Genomic DNA, 27473 nt, shown 5'->3' with positions numbered 1-27473 from the left:
ATTTTCACAGGAACTAGCAAAGGGAACATGTCAGCTGCTGTTATTGTTGAGAATTAAAATTGAATGCCTTTGATAAAAATTGGAAGGACAGTCCCCTGATATATTTTTCCCTTCCCAAGTCTCTTATGGTAATACATAGTAAGTGTTAACAGAAGTAGCACTTGGACCATTTCAAGCAATTGAAGAGAAAATTCAGTAGAAGCCCTGCTGAATTTACCAAGCCTAGGCAAGCTTGGTATTTTACTTTTCTAATGGAATTTTTTTAACCAAGCTTTGTTCATTACCACTTGTGCATGGAAATCAGAGATTCACAATGAGATCATAATTCATTCTTTGTATATAAATGTTACATGTACAAACTGCATGGAGAGAACATTATTAAGAATGCAAAAGCGAGCAGTCGAGAGAAGAGGGTGTTAACATTAAGGCTGGCATTGCAACCTAAATTCAGCTTCTCTTATGCATATGCATTATGATGAAGTCTTTAACTATAAGAACACATAATACTTTTCCAAAAGACTTCTTCCTTACTCAGTACACAAGATGGACAGTACTCAATTAATGAGCAGCTATTCAAGATGTTGTTTTAGCCTCAGTGTTTGATATGTGGCCCTAAGCCTTATTTACAGTGCATTGTTCCGACCCTGCTCAGAAGTCAGAATTATTAATTTCCTCATAGGCTTTTCTGTGCTGCTCATCACTACTGTATCCAAGTGCTTCACAGGTTTTAAATTAAATTTATCTCCACAAAACCCCAGTGAGGGATGCAGTATTATCTCTGTTTTACAGATGGGGAACTAACAGAGATTAAGGTCAGAAAAAATCACCAAATTTGGATGCACATTCTAAGACATAAGATTGGATTTTTAGAGCCCTTCAGATCATATAGTGTGTACTGTGTTCAGAAAACAGCACTTGCTACTTCAGCTTCAGGTGTGATTTTCTTGTGTCTAGATATCTACCCCAGCATCTTAAGTGCGTAAACTGAGAATTTACATGGCACTATTGATCACTAAGGAAAAGTTTGTATTTGATACCTTGTGTAGTATCACACAGGAACTCTGAGCTTTCTCTGAAAGAGGCAAAACTTTTCAGTGAATCAGCTGCAGAGAAGAGGCAGTAGGTCCTGTTGAAAACTCTAATATATTATTTTATTAATAAAGACTGTTTCTTAATGCTTGCACATAAATTGGGGTTGCACAAGCCATCTGAATTCTCATCCTCATCAATTTGATTGTTTTCTGCAATGGAGAAAGATTAATTGGGAATATTGAAATTTGTGATCCAGTTAATTTGAGAAATTAATATTAATTGAGAAACAATATTGCCTAAAAGCAGTACTATCTTTTCTATAATAAAGAGGATCTTTCCAAATGTACTTTCATTTATTTTCATAGGATACTCAGATTTCTTTTCTCTATGAAGACATTCTAAATACCAGAAGATTCATGAGCGAGTCTAGCAAAATACTATTCCTCTGTTTAGGAATACTTTAGTTGGTGATTTTTATGTGTTATGTCCATGTTTTTTGTAGCAAATACATTTACATGTACCTGATTTTACTTGTATTTTCTCCACTAGCAGGCTATTTTATGCTATTTCTTCTTTTAGGCTTGCGGGCTGCTAAAAGAGTAGCATAGATAATTCACGATAACACCTTAGTTCTTCATAGCCCTTTAAAACCAGCAGTATGGATTTGAACCAAGGCTAAACATAGTGATTTGTGAGTCTTTCTGTTAATTTTGGAGAATTTTTAATTTGATTAGATTGACCAAGGAAAAAAGATTTTACTGTTTCCTTTTCTGGCAATTTGTGCTCTCCTAAGTCTATCCGTGCTTTGTTTTCTTATCCATAAGATGGATATTTCTATATATTTTTCCAAAGCTCTTTGAAATCTTTAGCTGACAATGATTAGAGAAGTGAAATGTTTCTTGTTCCGTGTGGCTCTGCCTATCAGAACAGTGGCTACATACGTTCTAATTGTCTAACTAGTTATAGAAGCAGTTTCTTTAAACACCTTTATAGTCTTAGCCTATGTTTAGCTTGTTATTAGACTTTATTCCTCATATTATGTCACGTGCACAGCTTTTGTGGAACTGGAAGGCTACTCTACAGGTAGAAAGTTGGGAGGTTTTGTCCTGGCTATGAAGTGTGCTTGCGTAAGCCAATACATCTCTTATAACAACATGAGAAAATTAATTTTTTGGTAGTTTCAGTCAAAGTCTTTTTTGTTTACAGTTGTAACCATTTCCAGGCTGCTTAGGACCAACTATTCCCGGAGCTTTATGGTATTGCTGTGGCATTACTTACAGAACAACTACTTGCTATCAAAGAAAAAATGAAAGTTAGTGAGAACTTTGCTTAACGAAGTATAATTACCTACTGGGTAGCTTGTGTAGTACATGTGTATTATGTAATTGACCCTTTAAATAATAAAGATGAGGCAAATTACATCAATTGTTTAAGAGGTGCAATGACCATCCAAAGTTTTCATTAGAAATAACCAATTTCTGCCCACCTTCTGTAAAATATTTGATATTGGTACTCAAGCAGTCAGGACTGTAAGTGGAGGGCTGTGGAACTGAGCTAACAGTCTGTTTTATGAGTTATCTGTCCAGTAGAAACCAGTGCAGTCTGAGGAATTCATAAATAAACCAGAGCTTCTGCTTTGGCAAATGCTGACCAAATTCTTGAATCTACAGAGGGATCTCCAGTTGAGCTCTCTGCCAGTTTGCCGTACTTCAGCCTAAACATTCATCCTGCAGATTGTAGATTAAGATTTAATCATGTCTATAGATTTCTAATTACTCATGAATATCTTATTAGAAAGCCTTGCTGGCAAGGAACTCCAAAGCACTTTCAGTAGATTATACAGAAATTTGTTCCAGAATTAGTTGCAGAGCAGTCATCTGGCACCCAATTCTTGTTTAAAATGTTATCAGGTTTACTGACAAATGAGAACATAATACTGTCTCAGTTATTCCAATTCACCGTGCGACCATAAATGTTTTTTCCAATCTTGAAAAGTTAAAAGCGGTAACACTAAAACATTTTTTTGTTGATGCCTGAAGTGATGCAGAGTTGGAAAGGAAGCCAGAAATACGGCAAAAACATACAAAATTATTTGCTTGGTTTATGGCTTGATTATGTGACTCATGCAATTCTGTATGGTGAGGTTAGGTCAAAAAATAATCATATAGACTGTTGTCTAAAAGGAAAAAAAATCAGGAACCTTAGGGTAATAACAGATAGATTAAAATGCATATTTTTCAGGATATTTGGTAACCATGAAGTAAAAAGTAAGCTGGAGAATGATGTGTATATACAGTTAAATGTTTTAATTGGTACATACTACAACATACTTATGACATAAGACCATTACAATAATACACTTGTAGAAATTATGTGCACTTAAAAATTTTCCTATGTTAAAGAAATGTTTTGAGCAGTCCTTAATCTTTTACCAAAGAAGATGCAGGCCAGTATATTGATAATGCAGGTTTAAGCTCTTTACCACAATATCTACCCCTCTGGTTTTGACTTTTCTGTATTTCTGCTGCAAGTATTACAGTGGAGAAAATACCTATTACATCCATATTTTTGAAATTTGACTTCAAGAATATTGACAAGATTATCTTTGAATTGTCTTGATTGTGTAAATGAATCAAAGGAGAAAATGCTGGAGTTGTGTTAAGTCCTGATTCTGAAAGTAACTTACTGAAGCTAGAAAACTATATGATACATTTTAGTGGTTAATTTGCTAAGAGCTCATGTCTGCAGTGGAAAAAGACTCATAAAGAAAGCAATTTAAGGTGAACATCTTTAAATATAACATGTGCTTGGGAGATGCATACAACAGTGATGGCTATTTCAGAAGGTAGCCTAGTAGTCATTGCCCTACTCTAGATAAGGCTTACTGTACCATTACTATGTTGCACAGAAATTACTATCCCCTGTTACTCCAATTTGAGAGCCTAAGTTTCACTACTGTTATGTCAGGACACCACACTACAGCCTGTTCTCCAATGTCCAGACAGTTGAAGGAGATGGATTCGCTCACAGACATCTCTTGCTGTAGCAATGTTTTCTAGAAAACATCAAAAAACAAATTCTCCCTAGTGTGATTGTGTCTGTGGCCGTGTTCCAAACAAAAGTTTAGGGTGAAAGGGACAAATATGGCATTGACCCTTTTTTCATAAGCGTCTGTGACCTAAGTTTTGAGGTCTGTGTCTAGTAAAGGCTCTGACAAACCTCATGTTGGATTTAGACAAGGTAATTTGGCTCTTTTGGTTGGGAAGGAGAGGAAAAATAGTCAGGTCTTATTTCTAAAATCTAAACCCAAACCTGTTAGGGTTAGTATCTTACTGGAGTGAATCTAGTGCATGTGTGTATTGGATAACAGGAACTGCAAGCCACTTTTTCTCAGAAGAAAATGTCTTATGAAAAGGGGTTGTATTCAGTAAATAGATGTATTTTGATATAACCCTAGTAGGGTCAATTTTCTGCTACTGAATACGCAACATCTCCTGAAAAATAATCACATAAGACTGCCCAATTTTTGCCTAAATTTAGTTAAGTCGTCATGTTCAGAATTATCTAACCAATGACAGTATACTATAAGTAGGTTCCCATCATGCTTTAATGCTGCTTTGGCAGTGAGAAAGAGGGTTTTTTCCCTTTCCAAAATTTGTTTATTCTTTCAGTTGACTTGCAACCCAGTTATCACTCAACATTACCTCGCTGACTGAGTACCTCATAGTGCACTGTTGAAAAATGCAGAAGGCTATGATCCTTGCCACAGCTGTCTTTGACAAAGACAGGGAGGTGGCCAGAAAGCAGGAATGTTATTTGCCATTTTCTCAATGTATGTTCAAGTATACAGAGAGCATTTGTGGAAAATCAGAGAGAAAATATGTACAGAGAAAGAAAGTTAAGCCTAGAAAAGTGTACAACCTCTTTTTCTCAGACAGATTCCTTTACTTATGACCACTTTTCTTCAAATATTTCCCTAGAGTGTACAGTCTGTATTTTTTTTAAGATTTGCAAACCATTTTGTGCATTTACAGCTATTTTCTCTATTTTCTTTCTACCATTGTTTGCACGCAGTTTGCAGTCCTACTGATTTAAATGAACCAGGAATGGTAAGAAAAAGTCATGCATGCTTGCATTTTGCCAGTGGCTATTGTACAAATGTTAAAAAAAAAAATCTAACAAATTTTAGCATTTGAACAGCACTTCATCTTTTAATTGTGTAGTATATAATTAGCTAAGTATGTGTACTGTGGTGGTTATATAATTAGACTGTACAGTTATAACAGTCCATTTTTGGGCAGTGGCCTTGACCTGTTTATCATGATGGGAGCATCTTTTTCCTCCCAACTGTTAGGCACGTTGCTTGGCAGCAGCCAGCGTGCACCTCTGGGCTGGCTACTCATCACATGCAGAAGCCTCAGTTAACCACAGCACTGCTGTAACTCACCTGTCTGAGATCCTCTAAGGGCTCTCTTTCTTGTGGGGGAACAAAGAGATGTGGGAAAGATGGGGACAGAAATCCTTTGAAATGAGGCTTCATTAATTCCAGTGCCGATGGAACAGCCTGGTTTAAATGGCTTTAATCTGGAGACCACATGCATATATAAGATGGTAAAATGAAAGCTAATGGGATGTCTTAAAGATTCCAGCATCTAGCATTAGACATAAATGCACTGTACATAAAAGTAAAGAACCCACTAACTAGTATTATTAGCGATATATAAATGTAAATCTGACAATAAATTTTCATTCAATGACTCTCTTAATCTATATACCTGAGGAATTGTTAGGTAAAGTACAGTGTCTGCATTTTCCTCTGAATGTTTGTGTTACATTTATTAATTCAGCAAAATAAAATGCTTGTGGAGACACTTTGGTGTTGCAGGAATTGCTCCAAATATGACAAATTCATAGTATTACAGAGGCAAAACTGTGGTCTAATATATTAATACATTGCATTCAGAATGAACTTAAGTATGGTAACACTAATCTCAGACATGTTCTTACTGTTTGTGTCTTATTTTTCTTTACATGGGTAAAAAGTATGGTCAGGAGTCACTGTATATGTGTGGCTTTTTTCTTTTCTTCATGAGTTTTCGGAAGTCTCAACTGCTTTTTAGTACGCTGGATTTACTCTAACTCTGCAGTCCTTTAGCTAAAGTAGTTTCATCTGAAGAAGTATCAAAAAGTTTAAAAGACAAAAGAACAAAACGCAGAAAATCAATCTTTAAAACTGTATACTGAATCAACAGGGGTTTTTGAAGTAATGTAACTGGTTTCTCAGTGACAGAAGTTAAAAAATTTTGGGCTGTGTCTGGAAAATCACCATGCAACATCTCTTGCTCATCGCACACTTATTTTGGCTGGACTTGTGCTGGCCCTGAGTTGTGTGGACCATCCTTTTGCCATAGCCCACCCTGTGCTCGCTCTCTTTCTGATTGTGCTTTGGTTTATATTGTCACAGAATTTTGGGAAGAGCCATTTCTCTTTTCTCTCCATGGACTTTTACTCCTTGAATCTTTTCACTTAGCTCCCTGCAGCTTTTCTTCTGCAACTCTATTTGTCCTATCTCTTCTGTCCAATATTATAGATGTCCAAATTGCATTCACTCAAAGGAAATAGTAAGCCACTTCAGGGGAAGGCTTTAGTCTTGGTGTATATTTCTAAAGCCTATAAAGTGACTTTATGTAGTGCTATATGAGTGATAAATAAGAATGCTAAAACATGACAGCTTTTTCTTCTCTCTGCATTTTTAAAGCCACTTTTTTCCACTGAAAGGTACAGCAAAAGAACATTCCTAGTTGTTCCATCATGTCAGCTCTCTAAGTTTGTAGCCTCAAAAGAAATGAGCTTTAACTCAAGTGTTTCGATGTGCAGTGTGCTAGTCTCTATAGTGACCTTCCTCCCCTATCTTTACCTCCACCAGTCACTTATATATCTCAAGAAATGTCACAACCTTTTATTGTTCCTCCAGCATGTAATGTAGCCATAGGTAGCCACCCTAGAAAAAAGGATTTTCACATTATAATTTCTGCCATTTACTGCACACTGTGTAGCATTTGCTTAAATTTTTCCTTTTCTGCCTTTCACCTTTCTGCTTTAAAAAAAAGGCATGATTGAAATTAACATTTTTTCCTGATAAAAATGTATTTTTCCTTCATCTTGGTGTTGGTAATACATTATTCAGTGTTCCTTCTTAATAAAAGCCATTGATTGTTCCATTACTCACAATAGTTATTGCAACACTAAAGGTCTCGTTCATCAGAATGACTTGCAGAGGCAAAACCAACCCCCTGATTTCTCCATGCATCAGGATAATAGCTGTGGTGGATGCAAGTTATTAAACTATGTTTAAAATATAATGTGCATGGGGTTTTTTGTTTGTTTGGATGGTTTTTTTTTTCCTAGGAGGTTAACACTAAGGAAAGATTTGTGAACATCATTCATTTTATTGCATATGTATGCTTGTACATATTTTGCCCTTTCAGTAGAAGTCAATGAGGACGTGAACCTGTTGACTGTATCCCATTTCATAAAACATCTCCCTTAAAATCACTGATACATGGATTTTGAAAAGTTCTTAGTTATCAGACTTTTCTTTGGATTCATGTCATCTTCTTGGATGACGATGGAAGGAGGAATCATAATCTTGGATCATCTCTGCTAATATGAGGAAAAGTGGGCACAGATGTCTAGCAGAGAAGAATGTGGAGGTCTAGATCAAGTCTTGGAATTGGGATTCTGTTTGAAAGATACCTTCTGTAATACTGCAGTGTGTTAAGTTCATGCTTATGTATTCTGGCATAAAATGGACATAAACCAACTCCAGTATAATGCAAGACAGGAATTCTATTTCATTGTTAGTCATCATAAAAGTTTTCTGAAAAAAGTAAAGTTGCAGGTATAGCTGGGGTGTCAAAATAGCAAAAAAAAAAAAAAAAAAAAAAAAAAAAATTATAATGTGATGTTTGGAAACAAGTCTTAGTACATGGAAAGGTTGAGCTGTTACCTGAGCACAGAGGCAAACAATGAGGTTCCGCCGCCGGAATTATTTTCTCAGTATAGTTAAATGCTATATGAGTCATCTTCTAGTGAACACAGTATACATATGGACAGTTGAGGGATGTGGTGTGTGTTTAGTGCTTTTGTGACTCTTCTAAGCCCTCATTTTTCTTTAAATTTAATGGATTATGCAGTTCTTTTGCCTCTACAAACCTTTTCATTTATTGTGTGTAACTTTGCACTCCTTACCTGAATTATAAGAAACAAATAACTTGGCCTAATTTTTATTCTAAAATGCTTGCTGTAGAAATGAATTTGACAACTACTTCTACATAATTTAAAAATATTTATGCCCTCTACATGTATTATGGATGGGTATATCACTTTTGATATCTAGCTTGATTCTGCATTTGTGGATTAAATTGTCAATGTTGTAATTGCTTTACAGTGTTGCTACAGAGCTGTTCACTTCCTTCTAAGTGTCTGTATCCTTCTTGGTCAACAAAGACTTGGGTGTCTGGAGGTTTGAATTGTTTTTGGGGGGGCTGTGGGCGTTTTTTGGGGGGGGCAGGCTGGGATTTTTGTTTTTTACGTTTTTTTGTTTGGTTGTTTTTTTGCATTTTGTTTTGTTTTTTAAATGAAGACTGTAAAAGTCATGGCAATGGTGGACCAGACAACTAGGAGAGAGGAAACTGAGGACAGACTTCCATGTGTGTGCCTGCGTGTACCCACACATTAGCTTATCAGGTGCAGTAGACAAGCTGTTTAATGCCTGAAGAGGAATAGTTTTGAAAAAAAAAAAAGTTTACTTTTAAAATAAATAAATAAAAGGGAAAAAGAACCAAAGCAGATGATGATCTAAAGGAGGCAGCAGGAAGATGTTTCAGTAGCATGTTAAGGCTACCCTTAAAACTTAACTTGTGTATACTGGCATTTAGAGTGGATCTGAGTTTTGCTTTATTTTGGGGGCTGTAAGTTCAGATCCCGATACAAGTAGTGTATGCTAGTATTGTATTCGACCTATAAATTTTAGATAGGCTAACAGTGTTTTGTTTGAATTTTGTGCATGTTCTGTTTTAAATATATTATGTTGAGGGCTAGACTGGTTGCGCAAAGGGTGTTGAGACAGGTTTAGAGGCACAGAGCTTTACTATCAGGAGCCACAGGTGAAGACATACACCACTTCACTGGTGGTGGGCAGAGTGGGGAAAAAGAGAAAGCCTTGTTCAGCAATAACCAAAACCTTGGTGTGTTATCAGCACTGTTTTAGTCACAAATCCAAAACACAGTACCATACAGGCTACTGTAAAGAGAGTGAACCCCATCCCAGGCAGACCCAGTACAACTGGGAACTATCTAGTTTTCATCAGCACCTACTCATTAGGCCTCCCTCAGGATCCTGCTGGTGATGCTAGTAATGTTAACTGGAGCGTGCTGTGCTCAGGGTTGGGTGCTGCTTAGTCAGTGAGCTTTGAGTAGGTAATTTCTTGAGTCCACTGGTGTAACCCAAAAGCTACAAACAGGCAGTAGGAGAAGAGGGCAGAGGAGGGAACAATTCTCACGGTGGTCACAGTCATGCCCTGGGAGAATCTGCTGTAACAGCAATACCAGGACTTCCAGGTGCAAGACCGTGAGATCAAAACTGTGAGAGCAGAATGGAAAAATACTGTCCCAGAGGGGCTGGGAAACACTGCTGCTGCAGCTTGGCTGAAAGGGAACAGAGCTGCAAGGGAAAGGCAGGCTATGGGATTGCAAAATGATGGCCCTTAGCATCATACACCTTCAGGTGCTTAGGTACTGTGCAACAGACCACAGTCTATTATAATTTTAAGTGCAGATAATTTAGCTTGATTGACCATGCTAAGAAAATGGTAATATATTTAAACAGTAATAATTTTGATGTGTTCTTCCCTGCTAGATTAAGCAGGGAAAGCCACGTGTAGTGGATTCAAGTCCATCATAATCTGCGTATGATGTGAGAAATTGGTCCTTGTCAACACTGCCAGGATTGGTTGCATGCATCACATTTAATGGGCTTTCTGTTCAGTAGCTTCTGTGGGTGGTGAAAACGGAAAATAATCCACACAAGCTTTTCCCTTCAACCCCATGTAGAGCATTAAATATCGTCCCCATGGAGAGAATCTAGGCTATGGCTGTCAAAGATACTTGAGCACCTTTTCTAGGTTTGTAATTCTCCTTGGCTTTTTCAGAACAGAAATAGCAGTAGCATGTGATATTTTGACTCACTGAGAGGGAAAGGGTTTTTTTAATTAGAGGCCATTTTCTGAAACTGGAAGAACTCAAAATATGTAGTTAAATCTTCTACAAGGGTGGGAGTGGAGGATGCTGAGAGATAAAGCCACTCTAAGAACAAAGGGCTAGTAGAAAAACTGAGTGATTTTTAGAATAAAATTATTTCTTTTCATTAGTGTTTTTAAGTATTCTTTGATCAAAATGGCAAATCCTGGTTGCTGGGAACAAGGACATTCATTGAGATGTGCTTGGATTAAATGAGTAAAATTCTGAATTGTGTGGATTTCATCCTTACAAAAGCGGCAGTGAGGGGAGGGAATGAGTAAAAAATAATACAGCATGAAGAGAGAGGAGACAGCACGCAGGGCAGTTCTTCATTGTACATCATTTCTTGAACATGGTGCAGAATTCAGATGTCTAAGTAGGAATAACACTTTCCATGTAATCAAACCTTTCAGAAGGGAAAAATGCCAAATATGCATTTAAGGATATAGTTTTGTAGGATAAAGGGCAGCTTAGAAAATGCAATGGAAAAATCTGCAGTTAGCCATAAACATCATTTACTGGAGAGTTACTTTTTTCCCTTAACTATAGTGTGTGACACAAGTTGTCTTATCGTACTGAATTTAAAAAAAAAAAAAACTCACGATTTTTTGTAAGACCTTAAAAAAAAATACATCAGCTAAGTTGTTTTCACTTGCCATATAAATTTGCAGTGTTTTTACAGTGAAATTGAGTAGCAGAATCAGGAGTGTGAAAATTAATGAACAGGTGATATTAATATGGTAAAATTACAAAATCTAAAATTTAAGAATACTCCTTGGATTGTTTCTAAAAATATTCATTTATATTAGCACAGAGAGATAATGGTATTGTAATTGGGTTTCTTTAATATACACATTTTAAGTTAGCAGCCCATTTTGCATTATCTTGTGTTCTCTTGTTACAACCAGATTTGTAGCTTTCCTAGAACAGTGCTGACGTGATTGCTCAGCAAAAGCCTTGAGCTTGGTTCCCAGTGGGTGGTCATCTCAACACCTTGTCATTAAAGACAAGTAATTGTATGATAAAATAAAGGGGCATTTTTGAGTACCAGCTCCATCTCAATTAAGCATCCATTGGGGAGGTCTATGGAGGCAGGAAGACAGCCTTAAAGAATTAGTGCCATCACTCCTTGTAGTCAGTACAGAGGAAGTAATTTCCAACAGTATTCCAGGCTATTGGTCTCTGACTCTAGAGATGACATGTAACAAGTGGACACCTATGGTGATGTCCTAGGGACCTGTCTTCAGGCAAACCTTATCTTCTGTTCAGATTTCTCCCTGTGTATTTTACACCCATGACTCTACAGCTTCTGCTATTTAAATAATGAAGCACAAAACAAAACCCCTAGCCCCGAAAACCAAGTAAACTTGGAGAATTGAGACCTGTGTTTAGATTTCCTCTCAAAAATGCGTTAAATGTATGAGTAGTATTTATATAAGCTGGGCAAATGCAATGTGTCTATTCTTGAAATTTTACAAAACTGTAATAATTGAAAATATTTCAGTGTAGCTCAACATTTTTCTTAATTTTAGCACTCCTATTTTTCTGGGTGTAATGTAAAATGCCAGTGTAATTTTTATTTTTTTTTAAGTACGGGTTATACAGATTGGAGATCTGTTGTGGCTGTAAAATTAGTCTACTTGCTATGTGAGCCTTTAATACTATATTCCCACCTACAACTGCAGGAACGCAGCTTGAAGGAAGTTTAATTAGGAAAATGAGGCAGATGAAATAGGCAATGTAATGCATACGTGCAATGTGAAGAAAAGTAAATACACTTTTCATCTGACTAGTCAGAATAGAAACTGTGTTAAACTGGGCTGAAATTTTCTTTTATCAGAAATGGATTTCTTTCATTTTCTAACATTACTATGTAATTGTCCTGCTTATTACTGGGATTAGAAAGACTACTATCATTAAAGAAGAAACATCTTTCACCAATTATATTTAGTTTCTGTTTTAGCTGGCACTGACCTCCTCATTATGTGAAAAATGGAAATCCCCGGAGGAGCAGACTTAGTGAGGTGATTCCAATCAGCTGGGAAACCTTGTGCACACACTATTTGCATGTCATGACCTGCATGCATGCACCTGTACTGTATTGATTTCTGCTTGTTTACAGGCCATTCAAGCAATAAGCATGTAGAATTCAGATGACTGAAAACTTGCCCTGCTAGTAGCGGTTTCCTGCCTCGCTGCACTCTGGAATATTCCAGCCTTGCTGCAGTGTGTGTGCACAGCCATGGATTTTTCAGTTGTACCCATTACTCATTTCCCTAATGTATTTTTTAGCATTTGTATTGGTTCTGAGCACAGACAATCATGCTTTACAGAAAAACACAGAGGATCACTAGGGCAGAAAACAGCTTAAGTGATATATAATAGATCATGAATAATTGTTTAAGAAAAAAATTCCCATAATCCCCTTTCAGAATTGGAGAGAACAGCGCTGGGAAGTCTGCAGTATTACATAGCGCAACCAATACAACTGACACACTTGTTTGAAACACGTGCTGTATTTATTTAATCTGAATCAAGAGACAGAAATACATTATTCAGATATATTATTGTATAGTAAGCAAATAGAAAAGGTTTTAATATATGCATTAATTCTATGCATGAGATTTAAAAATATTCTAATAATTCTGTGTCAACGCAGTTGGGCTGTAACCTGATTCTTCAAACTGTTGCTTAGGGAGGTGTGAGGCCAGTGCTTTTCCTGTACTGATCCTTCCTGGGCTTTAACAAGATGGTAGTGAAATAAGTAATGATGCATGTGGTAGGTGTACTATGAATACATGGTATAGTCAACCTAAATCCTGTGGTGCACAGAATCTGTTTATAGATCCATGTAGCAGTTTCTGAAAAGGCATTTTTTAAATTGTCTTTTAAGCATTGAAAACACCCATCAATATTAGAGAGCAATAGTGACCCAAACCCTGTGGGTAATAATGCTGCATATGTTTATTTTGGCAAATGTTGAGTATATTTATACAGGATTTCAATTCAACTGACAAAATCTTTTTGAAAATCTCTCTTGAAGTATGAAAAAGGATGTATGGCATTGTTCTGATAGGGCCATCAGATACATATTTTTCCCAATACAGCTTAGGGTTAATTTTAATAAAAACATTCCAGTGATGAAATTATGCTCAGTAACTGATAGTGTCCAGGTAATGGTGAATATCCTGAAGAGATCCTTCTCCTTTACGGCGTTACTGTGGATTGCAGACGTATTCTCCATAGGTTCATTGGAGGTTGCACAAACTGCCTGTGATGATGTAGAGATTTGTGGAGTCATGGCCTTGGTTTCCAGTTGTAAATGAGCTTCTTGGGTCCAGGGAATTCCACTGCTTCCCTGCCTGCCACAGGTTATCTGCTGGAGCAGTACCTACTGTCTCAACTTCAAGTAAACCCACACTGCTCTGCTCAACTTCAAGTAAACCCAAAGTCAGTTTTGGAACATGGGCTCTGTTCCATCATTCTGGTACGTTGTACCCACTGCTTTGTGGTATGACCTCTTCCCATTTTGAGACATTGAACACTTAGGATTTCCCGTGATTTTAACATCTCTTGTATGCAGATGTTAACTGGAGGTCCTAAGGCCAGATTAGTAGTCTGCTACTAAATCTAAATAGGATTCCAAATCCTCAGAGTTAAAGGGAGAGAGAGAAATACATTTTTATTGTATGGAGAGTAGAATATTGGGTAGGATACTAGGATGTTTAAGTATGTAGTAGGATATTTAGATATTTAAGCTAGAAGAAAAGATCTTCATATTGGATTTTTTGTTCAAATAAAAATGGTTTTTATTTCTTATCAACTCTGCAATATGGTCCTTGTCTGTCCCAAATCCACTACCTGCAGTAATGTTTTGACTCAGACAAACTTTTACCTCGGGGGATGCCCTTGCCCTTAACATGAAGTCTGTAACACAAATTTAACCTTGGTTCTTGTAATTATCAATATCTGTTCCATTCTGTAACTTGAATTTTGCAACAAACACTTCAGATTGGAATATGGTTACTTTTAACAGTGCATTTCAGAGTCACCATTAGACTGGCAAGACCTACAAGAGCCTCTAGTAGTTTTAGATAGATAATTAGAACAGAAAAGCACCACGTCATCCATTTCCAGCTTCCCTGGAATCTCAGTTTTTGAAGCATGAGATCCAGGCCTTACTTCCAATGTCATCAACCTTATCCTGCTAATCAAATTTCAAAGCATCAGGTTTTAAAATCAGCATCTGTTATTTCAAGCCTTGGTTCTGTGTTTAAGTCTATTCTATGTCTTTGGACAGTGCTTTTAGTTACCAGTAGTCTGGAAGACAGAATAACAAATAATCGGTAGTACTTTTATTTCTGTCCATAGCATTGCTAGATGCAACGGCGGGTGTGGTGGTACATTTGATTTTCCAGCTACTGGAGATACTAGTTTACATTTTCATCACTGGATGGTAGTACTAGCTATTTAATGTGTTTTGCTCCTCTATCAGAAACATTTCCTTCATTGCGAAGAGAACCATGTCTCTTTATCATATCATGTAAAAACATTCTTGCATGTTTTAATCAGACTGAGAAAACCCCACAGGGGCGTTGCTGATGGACTGCTTAAGAGAAATGAGGAAGACTGGTTGAAGTTCCTAATAATTATTTTTTCAGACATCAGCACAAGGTAGCAGTGTTTCCTCTGGTAAGCGATTCTTCTAGTAGCTAAAGAGATGCAAGCAATTCTTCTAGTAGCTAAAGAGACTTGATTTTTGTGTGCTCTCAAGTTTCGGGTTTAATATACGGTAAGGGACATGTCTTCTCAGACACTAAATCTTATGTTGACTTCCTGGGGAAAAAAACAATTATAGAACCTTTTCAGATCTTTGAAACAGGGATGGTTGAAATCTCCACACTTCCGTGGTCTGCTCAAGCATTTTGTTTCACAGAATCACTAAGGTTGGAAAAGACCTGTAAGATCATCAAGTCCAACCATAAAAAAAAAAAAATCACCCACAAACCACAAAACATACCACAACCCACACCAAAACAACCCATCCACACCACACAGCACCATGCCCATCAAGCCACATCTATGATTTTCAAAAATAAGACACAATGCCTGCTTAGAAAATGTTTATTACTTGAACATGTAGTCCTCTGATTGGTTCCTGTATCTTATACTATGTTTTATACATGTTTTTCTGGTGTAAGGTCTGACTAGATGCATCTGCTATCCTTAATTTAATTTAGTTAAGTTCTTTTGTGGAATCAGGGAGCTTAAAAAGCCAGAACTTCCTTCCAAAGAACAAGCACTTCTCAAAGACACTTTCAAAGTGTGTGCACTTAGAGGGGGTTGTTATATGTACTTTTTGTTGGAGCAGATACAAGGAGTGGAACCTTAAATTAGAATAAATCTTTTAGATTAAGAACCAAGTTTGGTTCTTGTCAAACACAGTAGGCTTGCAAGAAAAGAACTGCAGCAAAAGACCCTACATGACTCTAACAGTATCTTTCCCCATCTGAAGTAACTTATAAAACTGAATTTTCTGATTAGTCACTTGGTTCAAGCAAGGTAATGTTAGTGTAACGCTTTTGATGTGTCTGAAGTATTGTGTCTCATGAAATTCTTCATTATTTCGTATTTTACCCTGCAGCACCTTGTATATTTCTTATTGAATTAAATACTTTAAATACTCTAGGGCTTAAAGACCTAAAATAGACACTGTTAGGATTGTGCCTTAGTTATTTAAGAAGAATTTTCATCCTTACCAGGAGGAGAGAAAATTTTAGTGAATGAAAGTGGAAATCTTTGGCTTTCTTTGTGTAAGAGAAAATGTTGCACACAACTGTTGATTGTCTTCACATTTCAGTTGCTCAAACTAAAAAGCATGGTGGAAAATGACTAAATATGCTTTCCTTTATTTGTTGGTATTTCTTCAATTGAGGTATTTAGTGGAGAGATTGATTTAGAAATTGTGGTTTCTTTATTTCATAAGCCCTGTGTACATTGATTTGCATTGTGGCAAAGGGCACGTGAAATACTATTTGTGCTTCTCCAAGCACATATGACTCAAATTTATACAATGCAGAACAAATGAAAATGGGAGGGAGAAATGACATTTCGTAGCCCTGCCAAGATGATGAGAAAAGGGTTTAAGAAATTGTATGTAAAATTTTTGCTTTGGAAAGAAGCCCTTTCCACTATCCCTTCAAAGAAGTGATACTCGCAGGAAAGCCTTACCAACCTTTCCAAGACACCCAACGCCTTGGTGAGCCCAGGAGGCATGTTCTTTCAGAAGTTGCCTAGACTATTTGGTTGTCTTATTCCTGTTGTTTGGAAAGGCAAAGTCAGTCCCTTAGTTATCTTAACTATTGTCTTTTTCAGACCCTGAAGATTAACATTTATCATGCTGAGATTCGGGCAGCACCTCGTCAAGCCCTCTGTAGTCTTCCTGAAGACTGAGCTCTCCTTTGCTCTTGTGAACCGGAAACCGGTGGTCCCAGGACGTATCCTTTTGAGCAGTGCCTCGCTGATGGGCGCCCGCGCTCTCGGGGAAAGCAGGAGAAGCTCGGTGCGCTTCACATGCCAGGTAGGATGCTACACGGGTTGATTCTGAAACCAGGCGGTGGAATGTAATACGCTTGATTGGTGTTGCAGAACTGCCGAAAACAGTTGCTTAGCAACTGTGACCTTAGAGGTGAATTTCTATTGACCTTTTCACCACAGAAGATGTATAAACAACCAGGTGCTACTAAAAGCATTTTAAAGTGTATCTGAGGTGGTACTGTTTAAATTTCATATTATGCTAAATAACACATCCTGCTTCCCTTTCAATAATGTCACTTATTTTTAGATGTGGTAACTTCTTTATGGAGGATTTTCAACTTCTCCTAGCTAAATGTACACAATTTGTCAAATGGCAGCAGAATCCTGTATGAAGACTCTTATTTTTTTGGGACAGCTTGCTTTGATTAATTTAGGTAGGAATGGATTAAATAAGCCATCTGTATAGTGCACACATTTCCTGAGGAAAAAATGAAGCTCCATGTTGTAAGTAAAATGCTCAGTTTAGAAACTGTAGAACAGCTTGATTCTGCAAGATGCTAAATGTAACTAGTTAGTGTATTTTGTAGTGTGGCATGTTATTTTCCAGTCAGTACTCTGCTGCTGTGTAACTTGTACTGATTTCAGTGGCTAGAGGTGGAACTTTTCAGAAATAGTCAAGACTGACCACTTCATTTCCATAGAGGTCCATGGTAAAATTTTAGTAGGAACTCAGACAATGGCTGAATGTGTTTTGGGAAAAGAAGAAAGTACTCTGAAGTTTGAAAGCTTTCTTGTTCTTCTGCAGTTTTATGTTGTTTCTTTCATAATTTAATGTATAATTTAAAATTTAGTAACCTTTAATATTTTTTTTTAAAGCCTATAAGTGTGTTTCTTCTGAAATATGGAACCTTCCTCTCCTCCCGTCACTTCTGTAGATTATCATTGTTCAATATAGAACTTCTGTCTACACCTGCTTTGAATGGTGTCTGTTTGTGCCAGAAGTCAGGTCATTTGGTTATAAATGCATGGCAAAGATGCATAGACTTTATAGAAGTTTTAAAGTTGTTACTACCTCACCAATATTTCTTAATGAATTAAACGAACAGTTCTTCTCAACTTCAAGTTTCTGAAGTATCTGATGTAAATCGATGTGATTTACAGATTTGTCATTAAAAAAAAAAAATTTCAAAGCTATCTAAAGACATTATCACATCAGTCACTGTGAGATGGAGTCTGTAAACACCGGAGCCAGGATGTTGGTATATGCATTGTCCAGATCAGAGAGTAAATAAAATGTTATCTCTACTGTGTGTGGAAGGTCTAAAAACAATAGTTAATGATTTTTTTCAATTAATCAGTTAAGTGAACAATTGCATCTGTTGTTAAAAATAAAGAAGAGTTATTTCAGATTAAAGATACTTGTTTTAAAGTTTTGTGAGCACCTAGTAATGACAATTTAAGGAGCCTATAAAACTTAATTATTACAAACTTCTTTCCTTCTTAAATAATTAAAGATTATAACTCTAGTTGTATAGTTATTGCTGACTGTTTGGCAGATACATTTATTTGCTCAGGTTTAGCTTTGTTATACCATAATGAGTATTGCAGCATATTTTATAGTGTCACATTGTTTTAATAGCTCATGTGTTGTAATATATAATGTAGTCTTTGTTTCTCTATTGAATAAATGTTCAGATAATAAAAACCCAACCCTTTCCCTTTCTCATTACAATAAGAAGAAATTAGAAAAATCTTGATGCAAAGGCTAGAATACAGTATGTAAAATAGAGCAATTTGCAGTTGTAAGCCTTTAAAATGTCTGTATAATGCAGCATTCATCTCAAGACCTGGCAGTAACAACTGTATTTTCTTTGTTTTATTGCAATAATTTTATCTGCCTTGTCTTCAGCACACTTGTGACATTCCTTTTCATTTTTTTTCAGTAGAAAATAAAATATTAATGTGTGTGAATTAGAGAGACAAAGGAAATCAGTTTGAAAGCCAGCTCACTCCAGGTGGTGGCTTTAATTAACTAGTAAGGTTGAAATTCCATCTTGAAACAGAACGTAGGATTGGAGTTGTGAATTTGCTGTAATAGTTTAAAATGAAGCTGTACTCTGGAAAAAATTCAGTCAAAATGATCGCGTGGAGTTCAGTGTTCATGATTTGAGCAATGCCAGAGCATGCTTGTTCAGTTAACACATTACAAAGTTTTGTTTTGTTTATTTCCAGCTGCCAATCCTGTGAATTCAGCTTGACACTTGGAAGTCAAACTGTGCTAATAGTAACCTAGAGTAGGACTAGCAAGAACATAGTATTCATGGTAAGGAAAGAATTCCCCTGTTCCTGGAGAGAGCTGCCTCACTTGCCCCAGCATTAGACTGCTGGCTAACGGGTATATGCTAGTTCGTGGACTCAGGAACTTGTTCGTAGTAAGATCCCGTTGAGTGAAGATGTGATTATTGCAGACTCTTAAATAGGAAGTAACTGGGTTCTTACTATTGAGTGAGGGATATCTGGCACTAAAGCAGAATTTCTACTGTGTAAGCTAAAATATGCGCATGTGTTTGACAGTAGTAGCATACTCATTCACCTCCTTTGGCACAACCAAATGGAGAGGGAGAGCTACACATAGTATGCAGAATTAGTGGGTGTTCCCCTCAGGACATCCAGTCCCTGTGCTGTCACCTAATAGGAAAATGGTTAAGGCTCAGAGGTGTCTGACCAGTCTGTCTGAAGACTTCGAGTCACTCAGCTCCCATGACAAAATGAGGAGTACATACCTGCTCTGTTCTTGGATATAGGTCCAAGGGGAAGATGGAGCATCCCTGCCCCTTCTACTTGCCTGTCTTATTTCAGAGCAGCCAGGCGCCTGGTATTGGGGACAGTCTTGATTAGTGAGATATTGGTTTTTGGGGTGTGTTTTCATGTTAGTTTTCTGTTTTGTACAGAAATGGTGTGATTCTGTTTTGCTAATGCCTGTGAATTGTTATGGAGCCAAGAGTCTAGGTGGGAATACTGTATGCAACGCACATCTTAGCAGTTAGCTTGGGAGTGGGAAGGAGGTGAGCTGGTTATTGTATAAGCTTGCTGGGATTTGTACGCTTATACAGGTACAAATACCATTTTCTATGAAAAGTAGAGTCCCTCTTTCCTCTAAGTTCTGTTAGCTTGCTGCTCTGCAAAGAGTGATTGTTAAAGTAGTTGTTTGTGGTACACCTACGTAGTTGTTTTACAGGAAGTAGCTATTCAATAGCTGGAATAGTGCACGGATGTGTCTATAGTCAGCAAATGCATTGTTTCCGTCACACAAAAGGCAGAAGATGAACTGAATTGGCTCATGCAACCAGCATGAGCTAAGCTTCTACTTGTCTTCTTACTTAAATTATTTCATTCAGAGCCTTGCTGCTTCCATAGTTCAGAGCAGAACTGTAGTGTCTTTTTAAAGAAAATCCATATGCTCTTTGACATGGACTTTTTGCTCTTTAATATGGTAACAAATACTTTGTGAATGACCTACCATTTTATTGATGTTTTCCTAGCCATAAGCCATAGCTTTACATGGTTTTGCTCACATCTTCAGTAAGTATGAATTGTTTTTTTATCACTGCCTTTCTCATTGCATTGTGCTGGGTATTTGCTTTCATCTTGTGTTAAACATGAAAAATGAATTTGAACATTAGTAGAATCCATTTGGGGACTAGGACTTTTTATTATAAATAAAATTATTAATTTGCTATGTCCAATTTTTTTTCAGTAGACAAGGTATTGATCTTTGGATTTGTGTTCAGGATGCCATAAGAAGAACTAGCTCAAAAGGAACAGAGCAACATTTGTAAATTGATTGAATGCAATATGTAATGACAGAGACAAACATCAGATCTATGGCAATACTATATTATACAAAGCATTTTTCAACAGTTTATTGAATTGGTTATTAAAAAGAACAGTCTTTCCAGCTGGGAACAATGAGCTGAGGGTTACCAGGACCAAGCAATTTTGTAGAAATGTGGTGGACGGTGTGACTCCTTCAGCAAATGCACATGTATGTGTCTGTAATAAATTAGAATGAACACTTTACAATAACTTTTCATCTGGGATTGATTTTGAAAAGGTTTTTCCATTAAAAAAAAAAGTCATTGTTTAACTGTTATATACTCAATTTTGCTGGACTATTTGGTCGTGCTATTTCCATAGAGATCTAGTGTTCTCCACCAGAAAATATTCTGATTGTGGGGAATAGACCATATATAAAAACCCAAAGCATGTGATATTTTCTGGCAACTTCATCACATGGTCATTATTTGTTGCTGAGACAGTGTGCTGTACTGTGAGTTACTGCAGCTTGTTCCTTTTATTGAGTAGAGAAAACATTAGTTGAACCAGATGCTCCTTCAAAGACTTGATAACACCCTAAGCTGCAGTGTAATTGTTCTGGGTTTGTTGCATGGGTGGGATGGGATCCAGGGTCATGCAATATAAGAAAAGCATCTGCTTTGCTGTACAATTTGTCTGTTTATGAGCTTCCCTGTCATATGCTGTCAGAATTGCTGTATTACGGGAGACTGACATACTCTGTTTTATCACAAATATTGTCACAATGCTTTTCTTAAAAGATTTGCAGTCAAAAAGAAAGAATCCTTTTGATTAGTATTGTTTGTTAATGTATTTAAAAATAATTTTTAATTTAGTTACAGTCCTGACAGAATTTCTATTGAAGATAGCACAGTGGCTCTGGAAAGAACAATAGTATTCTCTCACAAGTTTGGTTGAAAACTGTGGTGTTTATCAGGACCTGAAATTTTACTTCTTCACAATAAACAGCAGCTCTGTAACTTTATGATTTAGTTAGTTTGTACATTGCACATTTATCACATCTGTATTTATGCTACATAATTATGAATTTTATGGGTTTTAGCCTAAACAAGTGATAATATTTGCCATAAAACTAAGATTTAGAAAATAAAATTCAGTTATATTGCAGAATATATAAATTTGCATTTACATATTGCAATAATGTACACTGCACTGTTACAACTACACATTATACATATTGAACTCTGTGGGAAAGTATTCTTTAGTGCTTGTTACAGAAGCTTCATATGCATTACTACTATTATTAGCTTGCTTTAGCACAATGCTAAGGAGCAGTCATGCTCCTTTTACCTCTTTAGCAAAGAGCTAAAAATAAGGGGGTTTGGTAAAGTCTTTGCAACCTAAATATGATGCTGGAGATAGCAAGGGAATCACATGGAGACAGAAAATATTGTTTGGTACAATAAGGATTGAACTACTTATGTGAATTTCTCAAAACATCTAGTAACTCTAGAAGAAGGGAGTACTAGGAAGATGATGAAGTACCTTTGCTGGTGTAGAAAAGACCTCCTGAATGGGAAGAACGGATATAAATGACGGACCTTGTGTGAAAATGTGGGGGAAGTATAGACTATATTTCTTCATCAGGAATGCAGAAGAGATTTAGACTTACTTTCTGTACTGTCAGTATTTGATAAATTCTTTTTGAGATACCAGACTGAAGCTGTTGAGCATCAGTGGAAAGTCCCAAGTTGATTTTTTTCCTCAGATCACAAATAAAGCTCTTCCATGATTCTTCCTTGTATGAGCAGTCCTGATCCTTCAAGCAGGACTTATTAATGTCATAATGTTTACTTGCACAAACGAGAGTGAGAGAAACAGTTCCTATGCGTAATGATTTTTAGCTAAATTAAACTATGTTGCGCAGAGGGTAAGGAATGGGACTGCACGCTTGGCAGCAGCAAGCCAGTAGATCAGCTTCACTGTATTCTCAAGCTACCTTCTGGGAAAAAGGTTCTCCTCAGGCAGCCCAAAGGATGACTGCTATGCTCTGTGTATGCAAACCACTTGAATTTAGTGGTGATAGAGTGGCCAGTTAATTATCTCAGGGCTGGAGTCATTTTGTTTGCAGTCTACAAACACAGGGATGGTGTTTGACTCACATTAGGGAATGCTGCTTCTGAAGAGTATAGATTCAGGGCTCTGTGCACAAAAGCTTGTCTATCTGTCTTATTTTGGGGGGGTGGAGTTCAACTGTATCATTTGGTCTGACAAAAATACTTTCTCTCCCTTCAAATTCTGTCTTGCTTGAAAGGTACTCACTGTTGAAGGAGAATGTACTTCACCATAAGGATTTACCTATTCTGTTTGCATTGTTATAGTTACATTAATATAATGGTGTTGATGAAAATCCCATTCTAAATGCTTTGTGCTGGTATTTTGAATAGAAAGGAAAAAATGAAAGTGATGAAATTAAAAGTATTTTTTTCTGATTTGCAAATGGAGTAAGATACCAACTAAATTACTCATTTACCTGCATTCAGCAGATTAGTGATAAGATTTTCTGATTGTAGCACAACCTACATTGGAAGAGGTATTAAAAAAGCTGTTTTAAGGCCACATCTGGGAGAGGCAGTAGCTCCTAGGTTCGAGCCTGGTGCATCTTACCAAATGCCATGGAGAGATGAGCAGTCTCTTACTAGTGATGTGTTCAACTGACCTTCAAACCTCGCTGCATGGAGAGTAATAAGATCTCTGAAAAATGGGCTTGTAACCAGTGTGTTATAATGTGTTGGACCCGTGCAATTAAATTTCTTGGCTGCATTGCTAACATATGCTGCAATCCAGCTAAAAAAATTCCAATTCCATTTTGGTCTAATCCCTTTTATTTACCTGTTCTTCATCATTGTTGTTTGGTATTTATAAATGACTTAAAGAAAACCACATTATGCATGAACCTCTCTACTGCTTTGTGTGTTTCAGGGGCACTCACTGTACAGTTCTGAAGGTGTGTATGTCCTCTAAAAGTGGAACTGCTTGTCCTTATAAGCTCTAAGGACATGCAGAAGAATTTTTGAAACCTATCCTGTGAGTCCCACCATTGTGGTACTTGTTCTGCATACTTACACCATGCCCATAAAGTAAAGACCAATTTGGAAAGCCCCTTCTTGTCATCATGAAAAAATGTAAAACATCTAAATTTTAGATCAATTGGCTGATGATTGCTATGGAAGATCAAATTTCGTGGAAGCTGCCTACTGTCTTCCCAATGCTGTGATTTTTATTTTTATGATATAATTGTTGAGACCCTGTTTTATATGAAAGCAGCTTATTATTTGGAGGTTGAAAATATTTTTAATTAAACTTACATTCATATTTAAAATTATTTCACTGTGTGTTTAGGTTAGTTGTGGCCTCCCATTTTGTTGTGTTTACCCTCATTAACAGTTTGCAAAGCGTGTGAGCATTTTCACATCAACTTACAGGTATAGTTTCATAGTAACTGATTTAAGTGAATTTACTTTGAGATGCCTGTCATTGGGGTGGCAGAGATTGTCTGGAAAAAAGAGCTTACCCATTTGTATTTTAGCATAGCAAGAAACCTGGCTCAATGTTTAGTGAGAAAAGCCTCATCCTAAGGAGCTGGAAGAAGTCAAGCTTAAAAGACAGAGGAGCAAAGCTATGTAGAAGGAAGTAAAATTAAGAGGTTGCAAACTTTCGTGTGAAAAGTGGCAGGGAGACTGAGGTGGGATTCAGAAAAGGTAAAATGAGTGTTTCCTTTGTGGTTTAACACAATAATTGGCGTTCTTGTTCAAAAAAACTTTGAAGTCCTGTTCATAAATAATGAATCCTTTTAGTCCAGCAGTTATTTTCTACTCTAGTAGGGAACAAATTTGTAATCAGTGTGGTTATTGAACAAACCTCTATTTTTATCCTTTTTATCACATCAGTAAACCCAAACAAACTCAACAGCCATAAATGGACAATAGATGACAAATACAAAGGGGGTGTTTGCTACCATTGCAGTTTTGCCACCACAGAAAACTTAAGTACCTGCATCAATAGCAGATATCCGTGTGCTTTTCGTTCAGGTACCAATTACCATGAACTTTATAAAAGAAAGGAATAAAAAGAATTATTTTTTTCCTCAGCACATAACTGGGTTTAAATTCAGCTTTTTTAAATTCTTTTGTTTTAAGTAGTTTCTGACTAATGAAGGAGATGACAGTTACAAGCCATTCCCATTACAGTGTGTGCATGTCTAGGACCTTTTGTCCTCAACATAGCCATCAGAATGTGATAGGCAGCACACACACAGTTAACTGAGTCTGGGCAAGGTATTGCATGGCTTGCTTTTATGGCAGAATATAATTAAAAGAGATGATTGGAATACATGGTTATTCATAATAGATGTCACACAATTACCATAAGTAATGCAATATATGCAAAATCTCCATTTGTAATGAAAATAGATTTGCTGGAAAGTCAATTGGAAATTTCATTTATTGCTTATTGTTTCTAGCATATTTTATGCTATTCAGTGTAATACAACTATGTGTTTTCTTCAAGTACATATTTTTGAGAGGCATCTGACATGAATTTCCTATTGCAGCTCCACAGAGGAGATCTAGTGATACAATGTTCAACTGTCATCTCTTCTGTTTTCTGAATCTAGAATGTTTGCTGTGAAGGGCCTAACATACAGTATTTTTCTGTTGAAACATACATTAATATTCCTTGGTGTACCATAATTATAATCTAAAGAAGATATTTTGTAATTTTACAAGTAATCACCTTGTACTCCTTGTATTTAAAGGACCTCTGTCATACTTTAACCCTGGTTGGCAACTAAGCCCCACACAGCTGCTCGCTCACTCCCCCAGAGTGGGATGGACGAGAGAATCGGAAGGGTAAAAGTAAGGAAAACTTGTGGGTTGAGATAGACAGTTTAATGGGTAAAGCAAAAGCTGCGTGCGCAGGCAAAGCAAAATGAAAAATTCATTCACTACTTCCCATCGGCAGGCAGATGGTTAGCCTTCTCCCAGGAAAGCAGGGCTCCATCATGTGCAAGTTACTTGGGAAGACAAATGCTGTACATCCAAATGCCCCCCCTTCTTCTTCCCACAGCTTTATTGCTGAGCATGGCATCATATGGTGTGGAATACCCTTTGGTCAGTTGGGGTCAGCTGTCCCAGCTGTGTCCCCTCCCAACTTCTTGTGCACCCCCAGCCCACTCGCTGGTGGGGTGGGGTGAGAAGCAGAAAAGGCCTTGACTCTGTGTAAGTACTGCTCAGCAATAACTAAAACATCCCTGTGTATCAACACTGTTTTCAGCACAAATCCAAAACACAGCCCCATACTAGCTACTAGGAAGAAAATTAACTCTATCCCAGACAAAACCAGCACAACCTCCAACAGTGAAAAAGGGAAGAAGGGGCATGCCATGTACATGAAAATAAGCAGGAACGCTCTCTAAAGATACAGAAATGAAGGAGTAGTGCACTGTGGTGTGTCATCCTAGTACCTTCTCCAAGGCGTACAGAGAAATAAATAATGCCATAGCCTAATCTCTTCAGACTACCTGGTGTAGATGTCAGTCCTTTGAGGGTAAATCCAATTTACTGTATTCCCTCAGTGAGTGCAGACACAGAAATCTTGAATAGAGTGGAGTCACCGATACGAATTTCTTCAGAGGCAACTTAAGGAAAACTGTTCACAAAAGGAGTATTTTAAACACAGTTGCTTTACTCTGAAGCAGTACTAGACTTCTGGATACCTGTGCAAAATAACTGAGTTTTGAGATGCAAGGCCCCAACTCTCTTGGGCTTCACCCCTTCTGGCATCTGTCGCTTTTTAGGTAGGACAAAGTCCTTCCTTCCCTCTTTTCCTCCTTTCCACCCCCGTAGCACAGTTAACTCATGCCCAGTGGTGTGCTTTCCTCCACTGCCTGCTCAGGAAGGTAGCATATACAGTTATCTCCCACTTTGCTAGGTGCCCAAAGGTGCTCGATTGTGCTCCTTAATTTGTTTAGGGAATGCTTTCTTCCATGGGTTTGAATGGGCAGGTGAGACTATCAAAGGCAGTAATTCCAAATGGCCCTATAATTGCTTTGCAGAGCGTAAGCTGAGGGTCAGTCACCTTCTCTGAGCAAGGTAATTGGGTAAATTATGTTTTTAATAAGTGGTCTTGTGTAAAGTTAGATATGAACATCGCAGACAATGGAGGCTTTGTTGTAAAATGAGGCTACAGTAGGAAATGGAGTGCATAATTCATTGATACAGATGTATTTCACTTTATCACTCATACCATATCTAGGTTTCTAAGGTTGCACAAGTGTGTATAGTATGCTATTCATTTGCTAATGTATTTTACTTTTTGCGGTTCCTTGTAACCTGCTGGCTTCTACTGTTTCTGATCAAAACATATAAACCTCAACACCTCTCAGAGTGAGCTCTCTTGAGCAGATGTTCATGTTGTACAATAAAAGTTGAAAATTCTCCTACTGATACTCTTCAGTTTAACATCATACTGCATTCAAATGAGTGACCTTTCTGCAGAAGCTGCCTAAGAGCAGTTAGTTTTAGTTCAGGATATGTTCTCTTTATCAGTTAATAATTGGAAATGCATTGAGATGACCTCTTGCTGTTTGTTTCATAAAATTGGAAATCGTGTGCGATGACTATGAGTTTAAATAGGTGAATTTGGAAATTCTGCGTTTTATGCAATTTGGTCTGATAAACTTCATGTAGCCGAATACAAGGTTTTGCTCTGATGTCTATGTAAAAATG

The 27473-nt window shown here is 37.1% G+C and overlaps 1 protein-coding gene across 1 annotated transcript in view; it reads left to right on the top strand.

Moving 5' to 3' along the window:
- The window catches only part of FHIT (fragile histidine triad diadenosine triphosphatase), a 492535-nt gene that overhangs the window by 45987 nt on the left and 419075 nt on the right, over positions 1–27473 (top strand). Inside the window, exon 2 of the mRNA XM_059823354.1 lies at positions 16708–16829. Within this exon, the coding sequence (XP_059679337.1) occupies positions 16730–16829 (100 nt within the window). The 5' untranslated portion in view covers positions 16708–16729. The remainder of the gene's footprint in view (positions 1–16707; positions 16830–27473) is intronic.

Source organism: Gavia stellata, chromosome 12 (genome assembly GCF_030936135.1).
Source record: "Gavia stellata isolate bGavSte3 chromosome 12, bGavSte3.hap2, whole genome shotgun sequence".
Lineage (NCBI taxonomy): Eukaryota > Metazoa > Chordata > Aves > Gaviiformes > Gaviidae > Gavia > Gavia stellata.
Note: the sequence above shows the minus strand (reverse complement) of the source record. Positions and strands in the feature narration are given on the sequence as shown.